Here is a 17,783-nt window from a genome sequence, read left to right as displayed (position 1 = left end):
TTTGGTACGATTATACACATGAAATTTTGATCGTGATTCAAATGAATACATGAAAGTTAAATTTGGATTCAATCATACGCATTTAAAAAAAATAAATACATCAATTATTTTTATAGTGAATAAATATAATTGTTTGTGTATGTAATATATAAACAAAAATGATGTTATATCAATAATTTTGTTAATAATGTATCAAAATTTGACCAAATCAAAATTTTAATATATAAAATTGCTTAAATTTTAAGTATGTGTATAAAATTACACATTAAACTAAAATTCATATATAATTTTAAGATTTATCCAAAAAAGATTATAGCTTTTAATCATACTCATCATTAACATGTCACTTAATGTAAAACATCTTAAAATTTCACATGAGCACTAAACCACAAAATGGAAGAAAATTTTAGTAAATGGTTTTATTTTATTTCTCTTCGTAACAAAAGGAATCATTTTGCTTATTTTTTAAGTAGAAAAATCAAATTCGAAATATAGTAGCATAAGTAATAAAAGTTGAACAAGTGTCGACTGCCGACTAAATGATTTAATTAATAAGTACCAACAAAAATTTACAGGAAGTAAGATTGCAGTGAAGGAGACCATGAAAGATGAAGCGAGGGTTTTAAACTAAAATCACACCTTTTACATATAACATTAGACCTATTGTTGTTTTTGTATCATATTCTGTAATGATTGAATTTTTTTTTTTTCATAGTTTAAGACAAAGAACACAACGAATTTTCGAGAGAGAGGCAATTTTATTTTAAGAGAAAGTAGCTACAACACAGTAGAGGACCCCAATTCCGTATTACCACTAGACTAGACTAGAAAGCCATGAAATCTCCCTCCATACAATAATGACTTTTAATATGATGGCCTAATATAATAACCTGAAGCTAAACTTAGACTTGAATTTCTACGTGCCATCTGTACATCTCCTCCGATGGCACTGGCAATGTAAGTGTCACCAATCCGGTGGCTGAGTCATAGTTGAAGTGAGTGTCGACATTGTCCACACAGCACTTCAACGGACGCTGAGATGAGTATCCACCAAACCTCCCACAGCCCCGGACTTTAAGACTGATCGTTGCTGTTGGATTCCGGTTGGTGCTGAGTGAAGTTGTCAACTCCGAGGAAACCTCGCCATCAAAGAACTGCAGTTTCTCATCGGATGTCGTTTGTACTTCGAACTTCTCAACGGCACCGCTGCTGTTGAACATGTCAAGAAGGCCTATTGGTGCAAATGAAATGGTGTGGGAAATTTCCTGCACCATAGGAAAAAGCATTCAATAAGCCACCGTAGTCAAATTACAAAAAAGTAGCCTAAAAGGAAGGAAAGAAACTAACCTTGACGGGACAGAAGTGGAATAGTTCATACTCGAGAACCTTAAGTGTTACCGGCACTGAAGCACCTTTAGGTAACCGTACCAGCTCTCCTGAAACTCAAAAAGGCATTTTTTTAACATTTTACATCAAAATAAATCCAATTGGCACTCTTCACCTGACATCTAAGCAGACAAAATGTACCTGATCTATGAGCATAAACCACACTCTCCCCATTCCAGTCCGCACCGGCAACCTGAGCGATCAAATCAACATCGTTGGCACAAACAGAACCTGTAAGTGTACCAGGTGATGCATCATGAATTCGGGTTTTCTTGGTGACCTTGCACCAACCAGCACCTTGGCAGTTGAAAACACCCACCACACCGGAGCACTTGTTTACATTCCAAATCTTGAGTAAGCTGCAAAATAGGATTGTCTGTGGATAAAACTGCACGATAAAATATTATGATGTGCAGCAAGCAATGAGAAAGGATGCTACAGACCTAATCCCGTCTCTAGCCGGATCAGCGAAAAGGCAGTCAACGGTAGGCCTGCCAGGCAATTGGGTGCGGAGAACTGATCCATCAGGAAGGACCAGCTTCTTTAGGAGCTCAAAATTGTGGTTGCCAGGCTTATCACTGCATAAAACACCACGAAAACAAAATGTCAGGTTAGAAGATTCCACAATCATTATGATTAGTAAAAATAAAAATCAACTTTAGCAAAACAATACCTGACATACATAGCACATCCACCAACAGCACGAGCAGCAGCATGGTAATCTGCAGCTGGGTGTAAGCTCTGCAGACCAGGGATTAGTCATCAGTACCACATGAACCATCCGTTTTGAGCCTTTCATTACGGAATATGACAGTAACTTCAATTATCATAGGAAATAAATAAGTTCAGTAATTTTGACTTACATGGAACATATCCCAATCAGGTTGCATAAATTCTCCGAGGAAAAGTGTGTTGTAAGCCACTGAGGAAATGTGGATAGTGTGTGAAGCAGGGTCACGAGGATAAAAGTCATCAGACGCTCTAACAACAGCGGTCTGCTTGGTGCTGTAGATTCCATCAGTGTTATGGCACATGCATGCTATGCATCCATTGTCCGGGAAGTTTCGGGAAATTGACGCTTCAAGGGCCTGAACATAACTGCGGGTAAGAGATACTCTACCACCGTGTCCAGCACCAAGTGTCTCAATGATGTTTTGCACATCAACCTTCACACCATCAACTCCACATGAAGCCAGGTAGGCATGAAGCTCATTGTAGAAGTTGAAAACCTTCTTCGGATGCACCAAACCAAGGCCATGAACAGCAAGGCTGTCCATAACTATATCCGGCTGGTTGCCCATCACACCTGGGGACTGAACAGGATATGCCAATGCTGTATCATAATGTTCCATACCAGCAGCTGCAGGTTTGACTCCACCCCAATAGCCAGCCAAAGCATGCCACACATACACATTCCTATGCCAAAAAGTAGAGCCAAAACGTCATTTGAAATATAAATAAACATTATTTAGAGAGTAACGAATGCAAACTATCAAAAATAAGATCAACCGTATATCACATATAAATGGAAGGATTTAGGGTCAGCATGGTTTTATGTTTTCATGTCTACGATGAATAAATGTGTAGTCCAATGTGCGTCAAGTCCAACTTTGACATTTTCTTTCTAGCTGAGAGTGTTACAGTTTGGGTTTGCAAAGTGTATTCTTAAACCAGAATATAGCTCCACTTGTCATTGCAGTTCTAGAGTTTAACAAAACAAACTTAGAACTGTGGCTAGTAATAAGAAAACCTAAAGTTGGCTAAAAAGTAGGATCTATAAAAATTGGTCAATTAATCATAATGTAAATGATTGTCTTTTTGCTCTCATAAGAGCGTTCATATCAGAATGCACCACAACCAACTGATAAACACAAAGAACCTGAATAACATGGACTGCTTACTTCACATTATGACGCTGCTTGGCCTCGTCTACAACATGTTTTAGGCCAGAGATCTGTTCATTGTTTTGGTCATTCTTTTTGAACTTTGCATTCTCTTTAATCCCAGTCAACCTACTCGCAAACCTGCAAGAAATAATTGGGCATCATATCTATATCCAACTTTAGTAATAAATTGCTAAATGTGCAAGACATTCATATAGAAAAATAAATAATCAAATTAAGGTGGAAGAGCTTAAATGCGATGGAAAAAGGAGACAAAAAATGCCATCTGTAGGTTGGTTTGAGTCCATCTGATTCACTCATGCATTAAAGTACTAAGTACTAAGACTGAGCTAAACTCCAAGAGCCTGAGCAGAGTTTTGGGGTGTGTGTGTGTGTGAGAGAGAGAGAGAGATCTTACTGCGCCCCTTCTTGTACAACACAATCACTCTCCTTGGGCTTACTTTCAATCTGCTGCCAACCATCATCTACGATCAAAAATCGAGGTGGAGTCCCTCCCTCCGATAGACTGCAATTAAAAGAAAAAGAATTATAGTGACGATCATCTTATTACCATCATAGCATTTTCTTTCCATCTATATAGCTAACCAATTGCTCACATTGCCATAATTTTCTACTACCTTTTGAGGCCTTCCTTAACACCCTCTGCAGTGACATCAGTGTAGAAAGCATCCCAGGTGCACCAGCCAAACCAATCAAGAAATGAAGGCAACTACTCACAACCAACATAAAAATGTTAGAAAAGATCCGTAAAGACAATCTTAGCTTTGTCACAAACCTAATTAGAAGTAAATTAATTTTTTTATAAAATAAAATAATTGGCAGGTGAGGTAAACATTCTCGCAAGTAACCATACCTTCTTCTTCTCTCGATGAAGGAAAGTTTGCATGTGTTTCTCCAATGCCCTGATTGGTTCATGAAAGTGCTCATTAATAAACCATAAGAAACAAGATACATTCAGGAAATCAAATATAAGTTTTGATATATTACTGTAATTTATAAATAGTTTCCAGAGAAAGAAATATTGATAACAACATAAGGAAAAAGAAAACAATGACTATGTATTAAGGACAAAAGAAAGAGAAAAAATTTTGCATGAAAAAAGCATCTCTACTCACTTTACAGCCTGGTTGATAACTTCAAATGGATTGGTCCCAGCATGCATGTAGACAAGGTAAAGGCCTCGATTTGTTTCAACAGTGTTATCACCTGCAAAACCAAATCACACCGAAAAGAAGTCGTTTCGGTTCTTTCGAACTCCATCCTTTTCAACTTATTTTCTTCGCAAAAATGTTACATATGCCATTAATCTTGATTTATTGGGATGGCGGTCATTCATGGTTTCTCCACCGTGGTTGTTCACACTAATGACAACTCCACCCCATGATTGATGATTTCATATGGTTTGCTTCCTTCATTAATGGCCAAAAAGATGGGGCTGAAGGTTCGCCTTATGCAATTAAATGATAGACATATACAGAAAATGCCACATGCTTTTGAGTGCCATAAGCTACTCACCACTCTCAAGGCATATTTCAAGCTCATTCTTGTCATTGCCTTGAAGAACAGCACGGAACTGGCCTTCAAGGAGAGGGAGGAAAACAGTGTAGATCGTTGGGGCATTAGGATCATCTTCTTCCTTGCTCTCTACGAGCATGAATTGAGTCTCCAAAGGGACATCTTTCCCGCATGTTCCCATTCTCTGAGTCATCCACCATAGTTTGAAACGGAAACAGCACATAAACCGGAGGCCCCTGTTAGAGAAAAATAAGTACCAAGTCATGGCTTCGGGTACTACTCCACACCACAATCATCCAGAACTTACAGGTTTTGTAATCCTCAAGTATCACAAGTAAATGTCAGGAAAACAACAGTCCCAGCTAACAATTAGGAATAAGCAAAGCATTCGGATAATCCAAAGAACATGTACATTAAAAGTAATTTAAAATAGATTTAAGCATGAAGTATGCTAATAAATATATTTGAATCAACATTTAAGAAATGTTCTTAAAGTCTAGACTCCTATTTACTGCAAAGTCATATAATCCGATTCTTTCCAAGTTAACTAGAAAACAAATTAATCTAAATGAACCTTTTTCTAAAGGTGTAAACTGATCAAACGCGTTCAAAAAATAAAGTAAAAGGATGGTGTAGAATCTTAAGGCAACAATCAGTAACATAAGAAGCTTGATACTGTTAGAAACAAAAATAGGAACCAACCATCTCTTTCTTGACAACTAATAGTACTTTATAGCTAATGCTATCTGTTAAATTTTTTTTTTAAATGAAACAACGAAATTATAAAATGAAAATCCATTGATTTGCTAAATCTCAAACTCCCAATCCATAAATAAATTCTCACACAATGATGCAATCACCAAACAGAACATGATGAAATAACATCAATTCTAGTTAAGAAAAAGAAGGTATATGAATGTCAAAATTGGAGGATAAAAGAGTTTTCAAAGGAGAATGTGCTTACTCTAAAACACCTATTGGAAAGACATGAAGGCTTTTGCTATCCGAAGCAGTAGCACCTATAAAAGCACCAGCAACAAGCCCGACACCGGATCCTGGGGTCAAAACAATGTTGCCAGGCATTCCAGTGAGGATGGTCTTCCCATGAACCACAAGGTTCCCATCGTTGATGGAAATTCCTGGCGTGACAGTCATTTTTTATGATGAGCACCTGATAACTGTCAGACAACACAACAAACGACATCAATGACAACTCACGGAACAGATATATATATATATATATAAGAACAAAAAAAAAAGGCAAAAAGTTAAAAGATGTTTACATTAAATTCAGAAACAGAGTTTCGATAAAAACAATTAAGAATTATACTAGATAACAAAAACAAAAATTTAAAGACCACCTATTTGCAGAAGACGAATATAGCAAAATAAAAATGGGTAAGGGGTAGAGTCTAAAATTTTGACCAATGGGTTTAAAATATCTTGGAAAGTTTAGGCTTTTGTAAGGAACATTTCCAGTGCCATGAGATTTTCCAGAAGGAAGAAACCACCCCAATTGCTTCACTGATGTTGTGCTTAACATTTTCTCACCTATCCGCTGAACAATCATGGAATTTTGAACCCACCCAAAACTTATAAAGAACGAAAAAAAATTTCTGAAAAAGAAAAAATTGTGTAAAATATTAAAAAGCATTTTTAATTTATCGAGACAGAAAACCAGCTCTGTTTTTTTTTTTTGTTTATTGGGATAAAATATTATGTCCATGAAGAAAAATCTGGAATGGTCAAGGTATGAATGAAAAAAGAGAGCAACTGTTCAAATTTATTTATTTACCGTGATTTAAGCTACAGTTCGTCGCTAAATTGGGATTGTAAGCTACTTTTTGGTTTTTTTTTTTTTTGAAGGAATATACGAACTATCTTTTATAATCAAGTAACTTTCAGATGGTTTACTTGAAGATCATCAACGGAAAAAAATAAATATGAAAAAGAGAAGGCCGCCGGCGGACCACAATGATCTGTTCAGACTATAAACAAAGCTCCTCTTTTTATTAGAAAAATAAATAAATTCTTAATTTTTCACTTTCAGAAATTTTTTTTTTCTAAGAAAAAAAGAAAAGAAAAGAAAAAGTGTATGCTTAGAGTTAGAGCAAGTTTGGACGGATACACGAGAAAAGCAGGTCCAATAATCTAAAAGACCTTCACGATTAATACAGCAGAAGAAAAAACGTGAAAAAGAAAACACGAACTTCTTTTAGTTAAACAGAGGATTATAAAAAGTTGGCAAAATTTTAAACGACGATGAATTTTCAATTAAACAGATATTTATTAAAAAAAATTATCTGTCACCGTAAGAGCAAAATCATAATTCATAACCATGTAATTCGAGGGATTTATCGTCGTGATCTTAACTCTTACGTAAATAAGATTTTATTGTTATAATTACGTTCTTCGTCAAGCGCAGATCTACTCCATACCATAATCCATAGTCATGGAAAGCAGAAGCTTTATAAATCGATCAAAATCTCAGAATTAACAAACAGGAAATTTAAAAAAAAATCAGATCATAAAAACTCCAAAGCACGTCTCATTTCATGATCATGATCACCACGAAACCAGAAACAAATCGCAGAGAGGAAAAACAGGACTTAAAAAAAATGAAATAAAGTAAAATACAATTTAAATAACAAATCCATAAAACTTTCAAATTTAACAAACAAAAAGTTCCAAAAGATTTTAGATCATAGAAACTCCAAAATCCAAATCCAAATCACGTCCCATTTCATCATCACCAGGGAACCAACAACAAGTCATCCAAAAGGGAAACAAATGTTACTCTAAAAAGAGAATCCACCATAAACCACTATTTAATTTCACAGTTGACGGCTGAGAACCCCAAAATGAACTCACCTATATCCGGCGGGGCTAGCTTAGGTCGTTAAGCAGCCAATAGGACTAAGAAGCTTGAAACACTCTTGACTCCAAAACTTAAAACAAAAGAAAACGAAAGAAACACTCAGCAGAAGCGCACTCCGACAAAGGGAATGCCTCTTCTCTAGAGAGAGGGAGAGAGAGCGAAACCACTAAAAATGGCTTTGTTTTCCTCTTTCAGACAACGGATGCGAGTAATGAGGGTGAAGAAGCTGGGTTTTTATAGCCACAATTTCTGGGGGTTAAATATCGAGCAACTTCTATTACGGGATCATTGGTGTACTGCCACGTGGAATTTTATATTCTATTATTGCTATTCTTTTAGAAACGTTTTGTTTTTGTTCTACAATTTTTTTTAATGAATAAAATAATAATAAACATATTAGATATTTTGGGTTAGGGTTTATTGCTTACTGTTGCTGAGCAATCCGTGACTGAGTGACAGAAGGCATCTCTGAATTGTAAATTTAAACAGCGGTGGAAATGAAAGGGGCTTGTAATTTCTATTAAAACATGAATCTGAATATTTGTGGATCCGTATGTTACTTGTTTTTGTTAATATTTTAATTTATTTCTATTTTTTTTTCAATTTACTAAGCAATTCAATCATTCAAAGGATAATTTATTTATTTAATGCTAGTAATGGTTACCTTGATAATACTAAAAACTAATTAAATACTAAAATAATATCTCAGTGACATTATTTACCAAAATGGGTGAAATTAACAATGCTAAGAGGTGGACTGAAAGGGGTGGCAGCATCGCCCTTTTTTTCTGCTCAATTATAATACATTCATCTTTAGCTCATGATATGTTTTAAAAAATAATTTTTTAATTGTGAAGAGACGTTCTACGGCAACATTAGTATACAGAAAAAACTATTGAACAAAATACGGGTAAAAAGGGGTGAAGGGTACTAAACTGGCGGCACCAAGCTTGGAGGGCATGTGACAGCCGGCACCAGTTGGGGGAGGAAGGTTGTCAAGCGGCACGAAACCCTTATATATTTGAGTTGAACGGTTATAGTAATTTGTATGAAGCGTTGTAAAAATTTTTGTGTTTTGATTTGTTGAATTGTTTTAGTGTTTTTTGTGTTTGGTTGAATGGTTGTAGCAGCTAACAAATAAGAAGAAAGACAAGGAAATTTTTTTTGTAGAAGAGGAGAAAACAAAGAAGAGAAGTCAGAAAGATTTGTAAGGTTTGTACAGTGATTAATTTTTGTTATTATATTTTTTATAGTAGAATCTTGTTTTGTTTTTGAAAAAAATATTGAGAAATTTAATTATGTTTAAATATTTTTACATATTTATATTGAAGATGGATAATCAATTTGCGTTTATTTCGATAGAGTAATTTTAACAACATTTGGTTTTATATTTGAATTTCACCAACAAATAGCTATGAGATTTAATAAAAATGTGTCGATTGATAATATGAAAGAAAGGATCAGTTCAAAAATTATTAAACATTGTGGGAAGAGAATCTCGAAACTATTCTACAAAGTCCCAGTTTCGACAAATCCCATCAAATTCACCGAGATGGAATTTGTAGACTGATGGGATTTATAGACAATGAAGACATAGAGACAATAGTCGCACTTTATTACCAGAATCAGAGTGGCCACACTGAATTGGTTCAGTTGTTTGCTAAGTTAGCTGATGTAGAGCCAAGTGAAGATTTCACTTCATTAAGTGAAGAACATGAAGTTTAAAGATCCGTGTATGGAGGTTCCGAGAACGTCCGTTGATAGGCGAACGACTATATGCATGTTTGACATCAATATTAATTCTCCATATGTGTTTGAGAACCTTAACCCAGGTCTCCGTTTACAAATACATTCGCCAGTAATTGAGACCGATGCAAATGGTGAAGATGGACGTGATAATAATAGTCCTTCTGATTAAGAGGCTGAAGATTATAGTGATCCCGATTTAGACGAGGTCCCGGATGATATCGACGGTGAAGGCATGAATGATGATAGAACTATTTACGCTTCTTCAACCAGGAACCCAAGTTGAGGCATTGTCATGCACAATGATCCTAGGGCCCACATGTCGACCGTAAATCCTAATGTGGCGTATACATTTAAGTTTTCGGAGTACCCCGATATATTACCTGCCTGCCGATTGGCCATAAATCTTGAATGTGAGGAGTTGTTTGTAGGCCAAAAATTTACAACTAAGGAAGACTGTTGATGCGGTCGTTGAGAGCACCAAAAATATCCTATTCCCTGTAAAATAATAAAAATAACAGTAAATGGGAAGTAAGGTCGAATCCTCAGGGACCGGATTGTACGAATGCTCGTTTCTTGAAATCTTAGACAATTTCTTGGCCAAGAAACTTGCGTTCCTGAAAAAATTAAAAAAATAGAATTAAGAATTTCGATTTGGAAAAATAAAAATAGTATTTAAATTAAATTGAAATTGCAAAATTAAATAAATGACGGAAATTGAGATGGAGAATATATAAAAATAATAAAGAGAGTTAAAGGAAAAGAAATTCTTATTGGTAGATTCCAGCCTCCAGTTGTCTCATTCCGCCTTGGGTTCAATCCTCAGCTTTTAAATAACCCTTCTCAACTCAAGTAAGCCAGTTATAGTGGAAGAGGACGCCTACGACCACCAGCTCCAAAGATTAGACTTACGATTTTTAGGGAACCTGACTCTAGCTAGTAATCTATGTTAGATCAATGCTTCTCAATGGCGAATCCCACGCCATTTTGTCTCTTTGGCTTGCCAACCTCTGACGCAGTAAGTTAACGAACCGACTGTGTAATCCTTCCAAAACATACAAAGCGGCCGCCTTTGCATATGCTGAAAAGCTTACTTCTTAAGGGCCATGGACGGAAGCGTCAGCCCGTAGTGCGGAGAAACGATGAATACTTGGCGAGAAGGCTAAGTACGGATTCTAGGCCTCAAGAACCCTTTTTGGGGAATATTGACAACTTTCGGCTAGATAGGTTTTAGTGGCTCATGATAATGGTGGAAAAGAAAATAAATATAAAAATGGAAAAGGGGATTTTATTGAAAGAAAATATGAAGAAACAAAAGCCTAGACTTTCAGGGGGGAGTGTTTACAGAAAAAGATGAACACCCAATAGAGTCACTTCACCCCCTATTTATAGTGCTAGAGAGATAGTCTAATTTAACTTAAATTCTAAAAAGATAAATACAATTAATTAAAGATAATTAAAATAAAATCCTAAAATTAAATAATCCTAATAATTATCTTAATATTAATTATCATAATAAAATGGAGTCTTATAAAATAAAATCTCTTCTTTTTGCGTTTTTAGTCCTTGTGTCTTCCATGCTTGCACTTTTGGCACAATCTTTTTCCTGCGTCGCATATCAGCTCATTGTGTCTCCAAATTCGTACTTTTGTCCCTTAATTTTGCTTTTGCCTTTAAATCAGTCCCTAATCGATAAAAAGACATAAATAGCTCAAATTAGTAGGATCAAGCCCAGAATAAACACATGATTAATACATAAAAATACATTATTCTAGAGCATTATCAACTGTGTATTTTCCATTAAGCGGTATAGTATGAATATGTCGGTTGATTATAAAGTCGTCGTGTTTAAACCGACATTGTATGTTGGAGAGTGTTTGAGATTGATAGAATGGTGCAATTGGTGAGTACGAGCCACATTTATCCAAATGTAGCAATACCAGGACATCTGAAAATTTGTTAGACCTCACACATGCACTTCTACACATGATGCAAAATCACCGCAAACTTGATGCCAAAACTATTTGCAACTACATCATGCAAATAGTGAAGGACATGTTAACCATTCATGTTTTGATACTGATTGCTGAAATGCAAGAACGATTCTAATATCGTGTGCCATACCAAAAAGTATAGATAGTTAAAACAAATGGTTATAGAGCAATTGTACGAAGATTGGGATGCGTCATACAATGAACTATAGGGGTGGATAATTGCTACGCAAGAGTTTGTGCCACAGACTGTCATTGAGTTGTAGACATGATCTTATTGCACCCTGGACAACCAACTTCAACCGGGAAGAATAATTTTTCATCAAATGTTCTAGACGTTCAATCCATGTGTGTAGACATTTTCCCACTGCAAGTGGCTTATGCATGTTGATGAAACCTAGCTATACGAAAAATACACGTAGATCCTATTTATTCTAGTTGCCCAAGATAGAAACTAGAACTTGCTTTTGATAGCGTTTGCTATTATGGAGTTAAAGAACATGGAATCATTGGAATTCTTCCTAACGAACTTGCGAACATATGTTGTTAGGGACAATAATATTTGCATCATATCCGATAGATCGAAGGGACTAATTGTAGTAGTTAGGCATTTCAGTCTTTTATGGAGATCTATTTACTGTCACCAAAACTACAATAATGTAAACTAGCGGAAACAAGTAGTGTACATGGGTAAATTTCAATTTCAACATATTTTTTAAATGTTCTGAATACTTCCACAAATTAATTCGAAAAGGTAACGTGTCTTTTCGGAATACAAACACAACATACGAGCTAGAACACCATTTCAGGCAAAGGCTAACCAGGCTTGAGGGTCATATGCATAGTGAAATGAATACTTCTTTTTTGAAGTGGTTAGGTATCATAGAGCCGTGACAAAAGGCTTAAAGTTTTGATGACGAGTCTCAATATGGTCATATGGCCACTAACTTGGCAAAGGCAGTTAACTCCATCTTAAAGCGAACATGACATCTTTCAATTTCATCTAGTTTCTTAGCTACGTTCTACAGGATGGCAACCTTGATGCCAAGAATAAGGCTGAAACAAGTAAACTAGATGGATGCGGGACATGTGTTTGTTGAGGAGGTCATAAAGGCAATGGATGCGAACCATCAAAGATTGAGAATGATGAGTGTAGAAACATATTCTCAACAGTTAGAAAGTTTTCAAATTGTAGAGTCCATCGGTCGGCAGCCCGATATCTTACCTAGGTCCCATAAAGTTGATCTCCAAAATAGATGATGCAATTGCTTAAATTTCCAAACACTTCATTACCTTTGTATGTACATAGTTGCAGCTTGTGTTCATGTCTCGATCAGTATTGAACAATATATCAATAAGGTGTACACTCTTGAATACACATTGTGTATTTCAGGAAAAGAGTTCTCCGTCTTGCGTGATTTGTATCATGGAAAGCGCATTCGCTGATTTTTGAGCTTGTCCTAGAGAAGAGGTTATGTAAGAAGCCAAAAGATCGCCCACAGGTCAGCAAGATCCATGGTGAAATGGACATGAGGGAGAAAATCGAACCCAAACTTTCTGGTGTTTGCAGAACAACTGGTAATAATCAGACTAAATGCCCGCTTCAAACTTACCATATTGGACAATCATCTTGATCAAGTGGAATATGAATTAATGTACTCCATGTTCAAATTGTAACACCCCGTACCCATAACCTATGCCGAGGCGGAGTACAAGGCATTACCTAACGTGATCTCATGTACAAAAACAATCTTGAGTCACCCAGGCTCGGTCCAATTTAATTTTTTTTTCAATTTCTACTTTAATTTTCTTATTATGGGCCTACGAACCCCAAATCGACCATTGGAAACTAATTGGGACTATACCGGGTCCTTAAACCAACTACAAAAATTTTATCCTTAAAATAGGGCATACGCCCGAGTGGAAAGGCAACACGCCCATGTGACCAACTCGACATGGTTGTGCTAATGGCCCGTGTGACTCACACGGCCTACACACCTAGGGACACGCCCGTTTCCTTTACCCGTGTGAAATTAATTTCTAATTCACACTTACTGGAGTTTTCACACGGCCAGACACACACCCATGTTGATGGCCCATGTCCCTTACACGACCAGGACACGCCCGTGTGTTAGCCCGAGTGCAAAAACTTGGGTATTCTATTTCTGACGTCAGCATTCCCAAAATAACACAAGGCCATGGCACACGCCCATGTACTAGGCCGTGTCCTCTACACGGTTGAGACACACGGTCGTGTCTCTGTCGGTGTGTTTATTACCATGCATACTGACTTGAATATTTTACGTATAGGAGACACACGGCTGGACTACAAGTCCATGGGGCAGACCGTGTGTCACACACGCCCGTGTGTCTACCCGTGTGGACAATATAAGGCTATTTACCAAGCCTCATTGCCACCCTTACATACCTAATTCCATGCAAATACCAACCAATACCAAAACAAGCACAATTCATACAACCAGATCAATTACAATAGACATTCATTCAACTATGAAAATGCATCTTTTATAAAACTAAAAATGAATATTAGCCATCAATCAAGGCTTAATACAAAATGAAGGGTTTCCAACCCAAGCCAACATATTTGACCAATTCTCAAAGTCAAAAAATAATAAAGTCTAAACCTTATACATGTTATATTCCAAAATATAAATCCAACTATACAGAATGCTTCGGTCGATAGTGTGATCGATTTCTCTAACTCCCGGTGATCCTTTGACTAGTTAGGCAGCACTATAAGAAAAATGGAAAGAAAAAGAAGTAAGCATAAAAGCTTAGTAAGTTGCACATAATTAATTATACAGCAACAATTTATCAATAATCAACATGTTCATAACACAAGGGTAGGCATAAGCACAACTTACTCGTTACCCTCCGTACAAGTCACATATTATGTAATGAGCTCACATCTCATACGTACCAAATAGGTACCTGTACCACTCACCATAAGGTTATACTTTTCTTCATTAACCTAAAATCATGACTCTCACCGTTAAACCATTCAGAACACTATCGAATATTCCATAAGCCTCAAACACCGGGTAAGTTGCCGATGCCATGTCCCGGACATAGTCTTACACTGGCTATCATCATCAAGATCGATGCCAGACATGGTCTTACACTAGCTCTCGCATATCCGTGCTGATGCCATGTCCCAGACATGGTCTTACAATAACACATCTTGTAGTCGATGCATGTCCCAGACATATCTTACACTGGCTTACGTCTCGAGGCTGATACATGTCCCAGACATGTCTTACACTAGCACTCGTCCCAATGTCGATGCCATTTCCCAGACATGTCTTACACTGGCTCACACCAATGACCCAAATGTCATGGCAAGAATATTCGATTTACTTCCTAAAGTTCCAATAGGAATTCTACTATCTCATTGATCATTACACATTCTCAATTCCACAATCAAGTAATTCATGTCATATCTATTCAATGACAATTTAAACACATATAGTAGCAATGTAGTTGTATTATTTACATACAACTTACCTCGAATTACAAAACGTATATGACTAGTCGGTTTAGTCGATTTCCTTGGCTTTCCCCCGGTCTAGGTTCAGATTTGACAATTCTTGATCTATATTAGCAAAATAAACTCATGTAGTCAATAAATTCAATTAGGCAGATCAAAATTCACATCTTCGGTAAAATGACCATTTTACCCCTAGACTTTGGCAAAAATGACTATTTTACCCCTATACTCGAAAATCAATTTTTATCGAATTTATTTACATCTCAAGCCTATCTGAACTCTTTTTACTCTTATAGAAACTCCAAATTCATTATACTTCACACATTTATCAACTATTTTACAACTTGTGCAAAATAGTCCCTTTAAGTATTTTCATGCTAACACCTTTCACAAAAGTTGTCTATTACACTACTAAGACTCATATTCTTCCATAAAAACTCAGAAAACATCACGAATCCTTTCATGGAAAAACTCCAAACCCTTAACCATTTTACAAAATAGACCCCTTATTTGAAAGCTCATGCTTCTAGGGTTTCAAAAATGTAAAAAACATTAAGAGAAACTATCAAAATCACTTACTTAAGAGGGCTCAAAGTTGCTGAAATTTTTGAAGCTTTCAAACTCCTACAATAGCTGATATTTTTGGCTAAGAAGAGATAAAAAATGATAGCTTTTCTTTATTGTTTTATTAAAAATACAACTAGTCAAAATTGGTGACCTAAGCTTCACCTAATTTTAACCTTCTCTCCAATTTGTCTCCCATGGCCGGTCAAGCCATTGTCTAAGGGTCTAATTGCCCTTTAATGACCCCCAATTTTGGTTCTCTAGCTATTTAACATCTTTAGCTATCAAATTAGGACTTTTGCACTTAATGCGATTTAATCTTTTTTTCGCAATTGAGCTCACAAACGTCAAAGTTAACATACCAAATTTTTCATGCATTCCTAAAAACATACTATAACATCAAAATAATAATAAAATAATTTATTCGACTTCGAATTTGTGGTCCCGAGACCACTATTTCGACTAGGCCCTAAATCAGGTTGTTATACAAACTTTTATTAAATTCTTTTTATTATGATGGAATTTTCATATTTATTAAAAGTTGTGTTTTGAAATTAATTCTTTGTTGAATGAATAGTATTTATTAATTATATTTTTTGATTTCATAACCATTAAAAATAAAAAAGATTTAAAAATAATAATTTACTATAATTTATTTATTTAATACAAACTTGAAATTCTAAATTAAAATTACAAACAACATGTAATAAAGATAACGTGACATGTGCTAAAATTGATGGTTCAATGGTGTTGTTTGTGGGGTAAACTGTTAGGGTACCCGGCATTAGCATTAAGGGTGTTCACGTCAATCAATACTTGGAACATCGTTTATAGCATCCATCAGTGGAACTTAAGGTGTGCCAAACTTACTCGAAAAATCGTATGACCTTGGATCCAGATGATCAGAAGCGAAACCGAGAATCTCCAACTAATATACGTAGCCTGACAAGCCTGGAAATAATTATCTACCCCTAAATCCAGATGATAAGAACTACCTCTAGACTGTGTATAAGATCGCGCGGATTCAGGCTCTAGCTTGGGTTGAGGTGTAGGAGGTGAATGTGTCAGGGAATGGTGTTGATGCCCTCATTGTTGCATGTGTGGAGGGATAACTATCGATTGCCCGCCAAATAAAAATACCATAACACCCCTAACCCGTACACGTTGCTAGACTAGGGTTGAAGGTGTTACTAGACAAACTGAAACATTTTACGAAAATTTCATATACATCATCCACAATCATAGTCAAACATTACCATAGAGTCCCTTTAGAAGGTTTACAAAACCTTAAGCATGCATTAGAAAGGGGTCGAGACCAGACCTAACACATACAAAATTTTTCAAAACTTAAATAAATTTTCTATGTTACAGAGGTCACAGGCCGTGTGAATAGGCCGTGTGTCTCACACAGAATTAGACACGCCCGTGAGTCTACACCATGTCAAATTAGGGCATAAATATTGACTTAATCACACGGCCACAAGACATGCCCGTGTGCCTTGGCCGTGGTCGAAACTGACTTGGGTCACACGGCAAGCCACACGCCTATGTGTCTTGGTTATGCTCAAGACTGACTTAAAATCGTAGGGTACCCCAAGGGACACATGGCCAAGCGAAATGACCGTGTGTCGCACACGGTTGAGATACACGCCCTTGTCTCTGCCCATTTGAAAAGCCAATTTGCCACCCAATTTGGGTCAAACCTACAAGCATCAAATCAAACACATTTGTACTATAATTTCAGCCAATTTCAATACCAAAACATACATCATTCATGCTATATTATTATCAACAAATTCCTTTCTCAATTCACTAACCAAATCATACCAAATCTAAACCAAAATCATACTAAAGCATATGTTTCAATACTTCAAATAACATCATTCAATCTCATGACCAAAACTTACCACTTTCTCAAATAAACATATACCAATACTTACCAAAATGACCAATTTCTATAGCCATTCAAAACAAATCATATTAATCATATTGCATCACATATTTCATACCAAGAACTCATTCATATACACAACTATGATCAAGCCAAATCACATGGCTAGGTATATATACATCACAAAATATAACCATAATCCTCTAGCCTATACATGCCATACTACAATATATACATTTTCAAAAGGTACCAAAATAGAGTTCGATAGTGTGGTGACGATCCTTGACGATTCTCGAGCTCCTGATAGCTACGATATCTATAAAACAATGCAAACACACACAAAGTAAGCTTTCAAAAGCTTAGTAAGCCATATACAAATAAACTTAACAAATAACATCAA

The 17,783-nt window shown here is 36.1% G+C and overlaps 1 protein-coding gene across 1 annotated transcript; it reads right to left on the bottom strand.

Moving 5' to 3' along the window:
* Positions 1-738: 738 nt before the first annotated feature.
* On the bottom strand, positions 739-7,907 carry LOC107918136 (probable galactinol--sucrose galactosyltransferase 2). The gene is made up of 14 exons (XM_016847667.2): positions 7,677-7,907; positions 5,770-5,983; positions 4,806-5,041; positions 4,406-4,496; positions 4,144-4,192; positions 3,908-3,999; positions 3,688-3,795; positions 3,288-3,410; positions 2,250-2,802; positions 2,060-2,127; positions 1,830-1,964; positions 1,528-1,745; positions 1,348-1,436; positions 739-1,265 (listed from the first exon to the last, which is right to left on the bottom strand). Exons 2-14 carry the CDS (start codon positions 5,958-5,960, stop codon positions 903-905), a joined length of 2,316 nt encoding a protein of 771 aa, XP_016703156.1. The 5' UTR covers positions 5,961-5,983; positions 7,677-7,907; the 3' UTR covers positions 739-902.
* Positions 7,908-17,783: the final 9,876 nt, after the last annotated feature.

The sequence above is a fragment of the Gossypium hirsutum genome, chromosome A01 (assembly GCF_007990345.1).
Source record: "Gossypium hirsutum isolate 1008001.06 chromosome A01, Gossypium_hirsutum_v2.1, whole genome shotgun sequence".
NCBI classification, from domain to species: Eukaryota; Viridiplantae; Streptophyta; class Magnoliopsida; order Malvales; family Malvaceae; genus Gossypium; species Gossypium hirsutum.
This window is presented reverse-complemented; position numbering and strand designations above follow the sequence as displayed.

Coding starts and splice junctions, on each gene's coding strand:
- LOC107918136 (XM_016847667.2), bottom strand. CDS start 5,960: ATGACTGTCACGCCAGGAATTTCCATCAACGATGGGAACCTTGTGGTT. Junction 5,042..5,769: donor TTTCCAATAGGTGTTTTAGA/GTAAGCACATTC, acceptor TTTCTCTAACAG/GGGCCTCCGGTTTATGTGCT. Junction 1,266..1,347: donor TCCACTTCTGTCCCGTCAAG/GTTAGTTTCTTT, acceptor CCTATGGTGCAG/GAAATTTCCCACACCATTTC.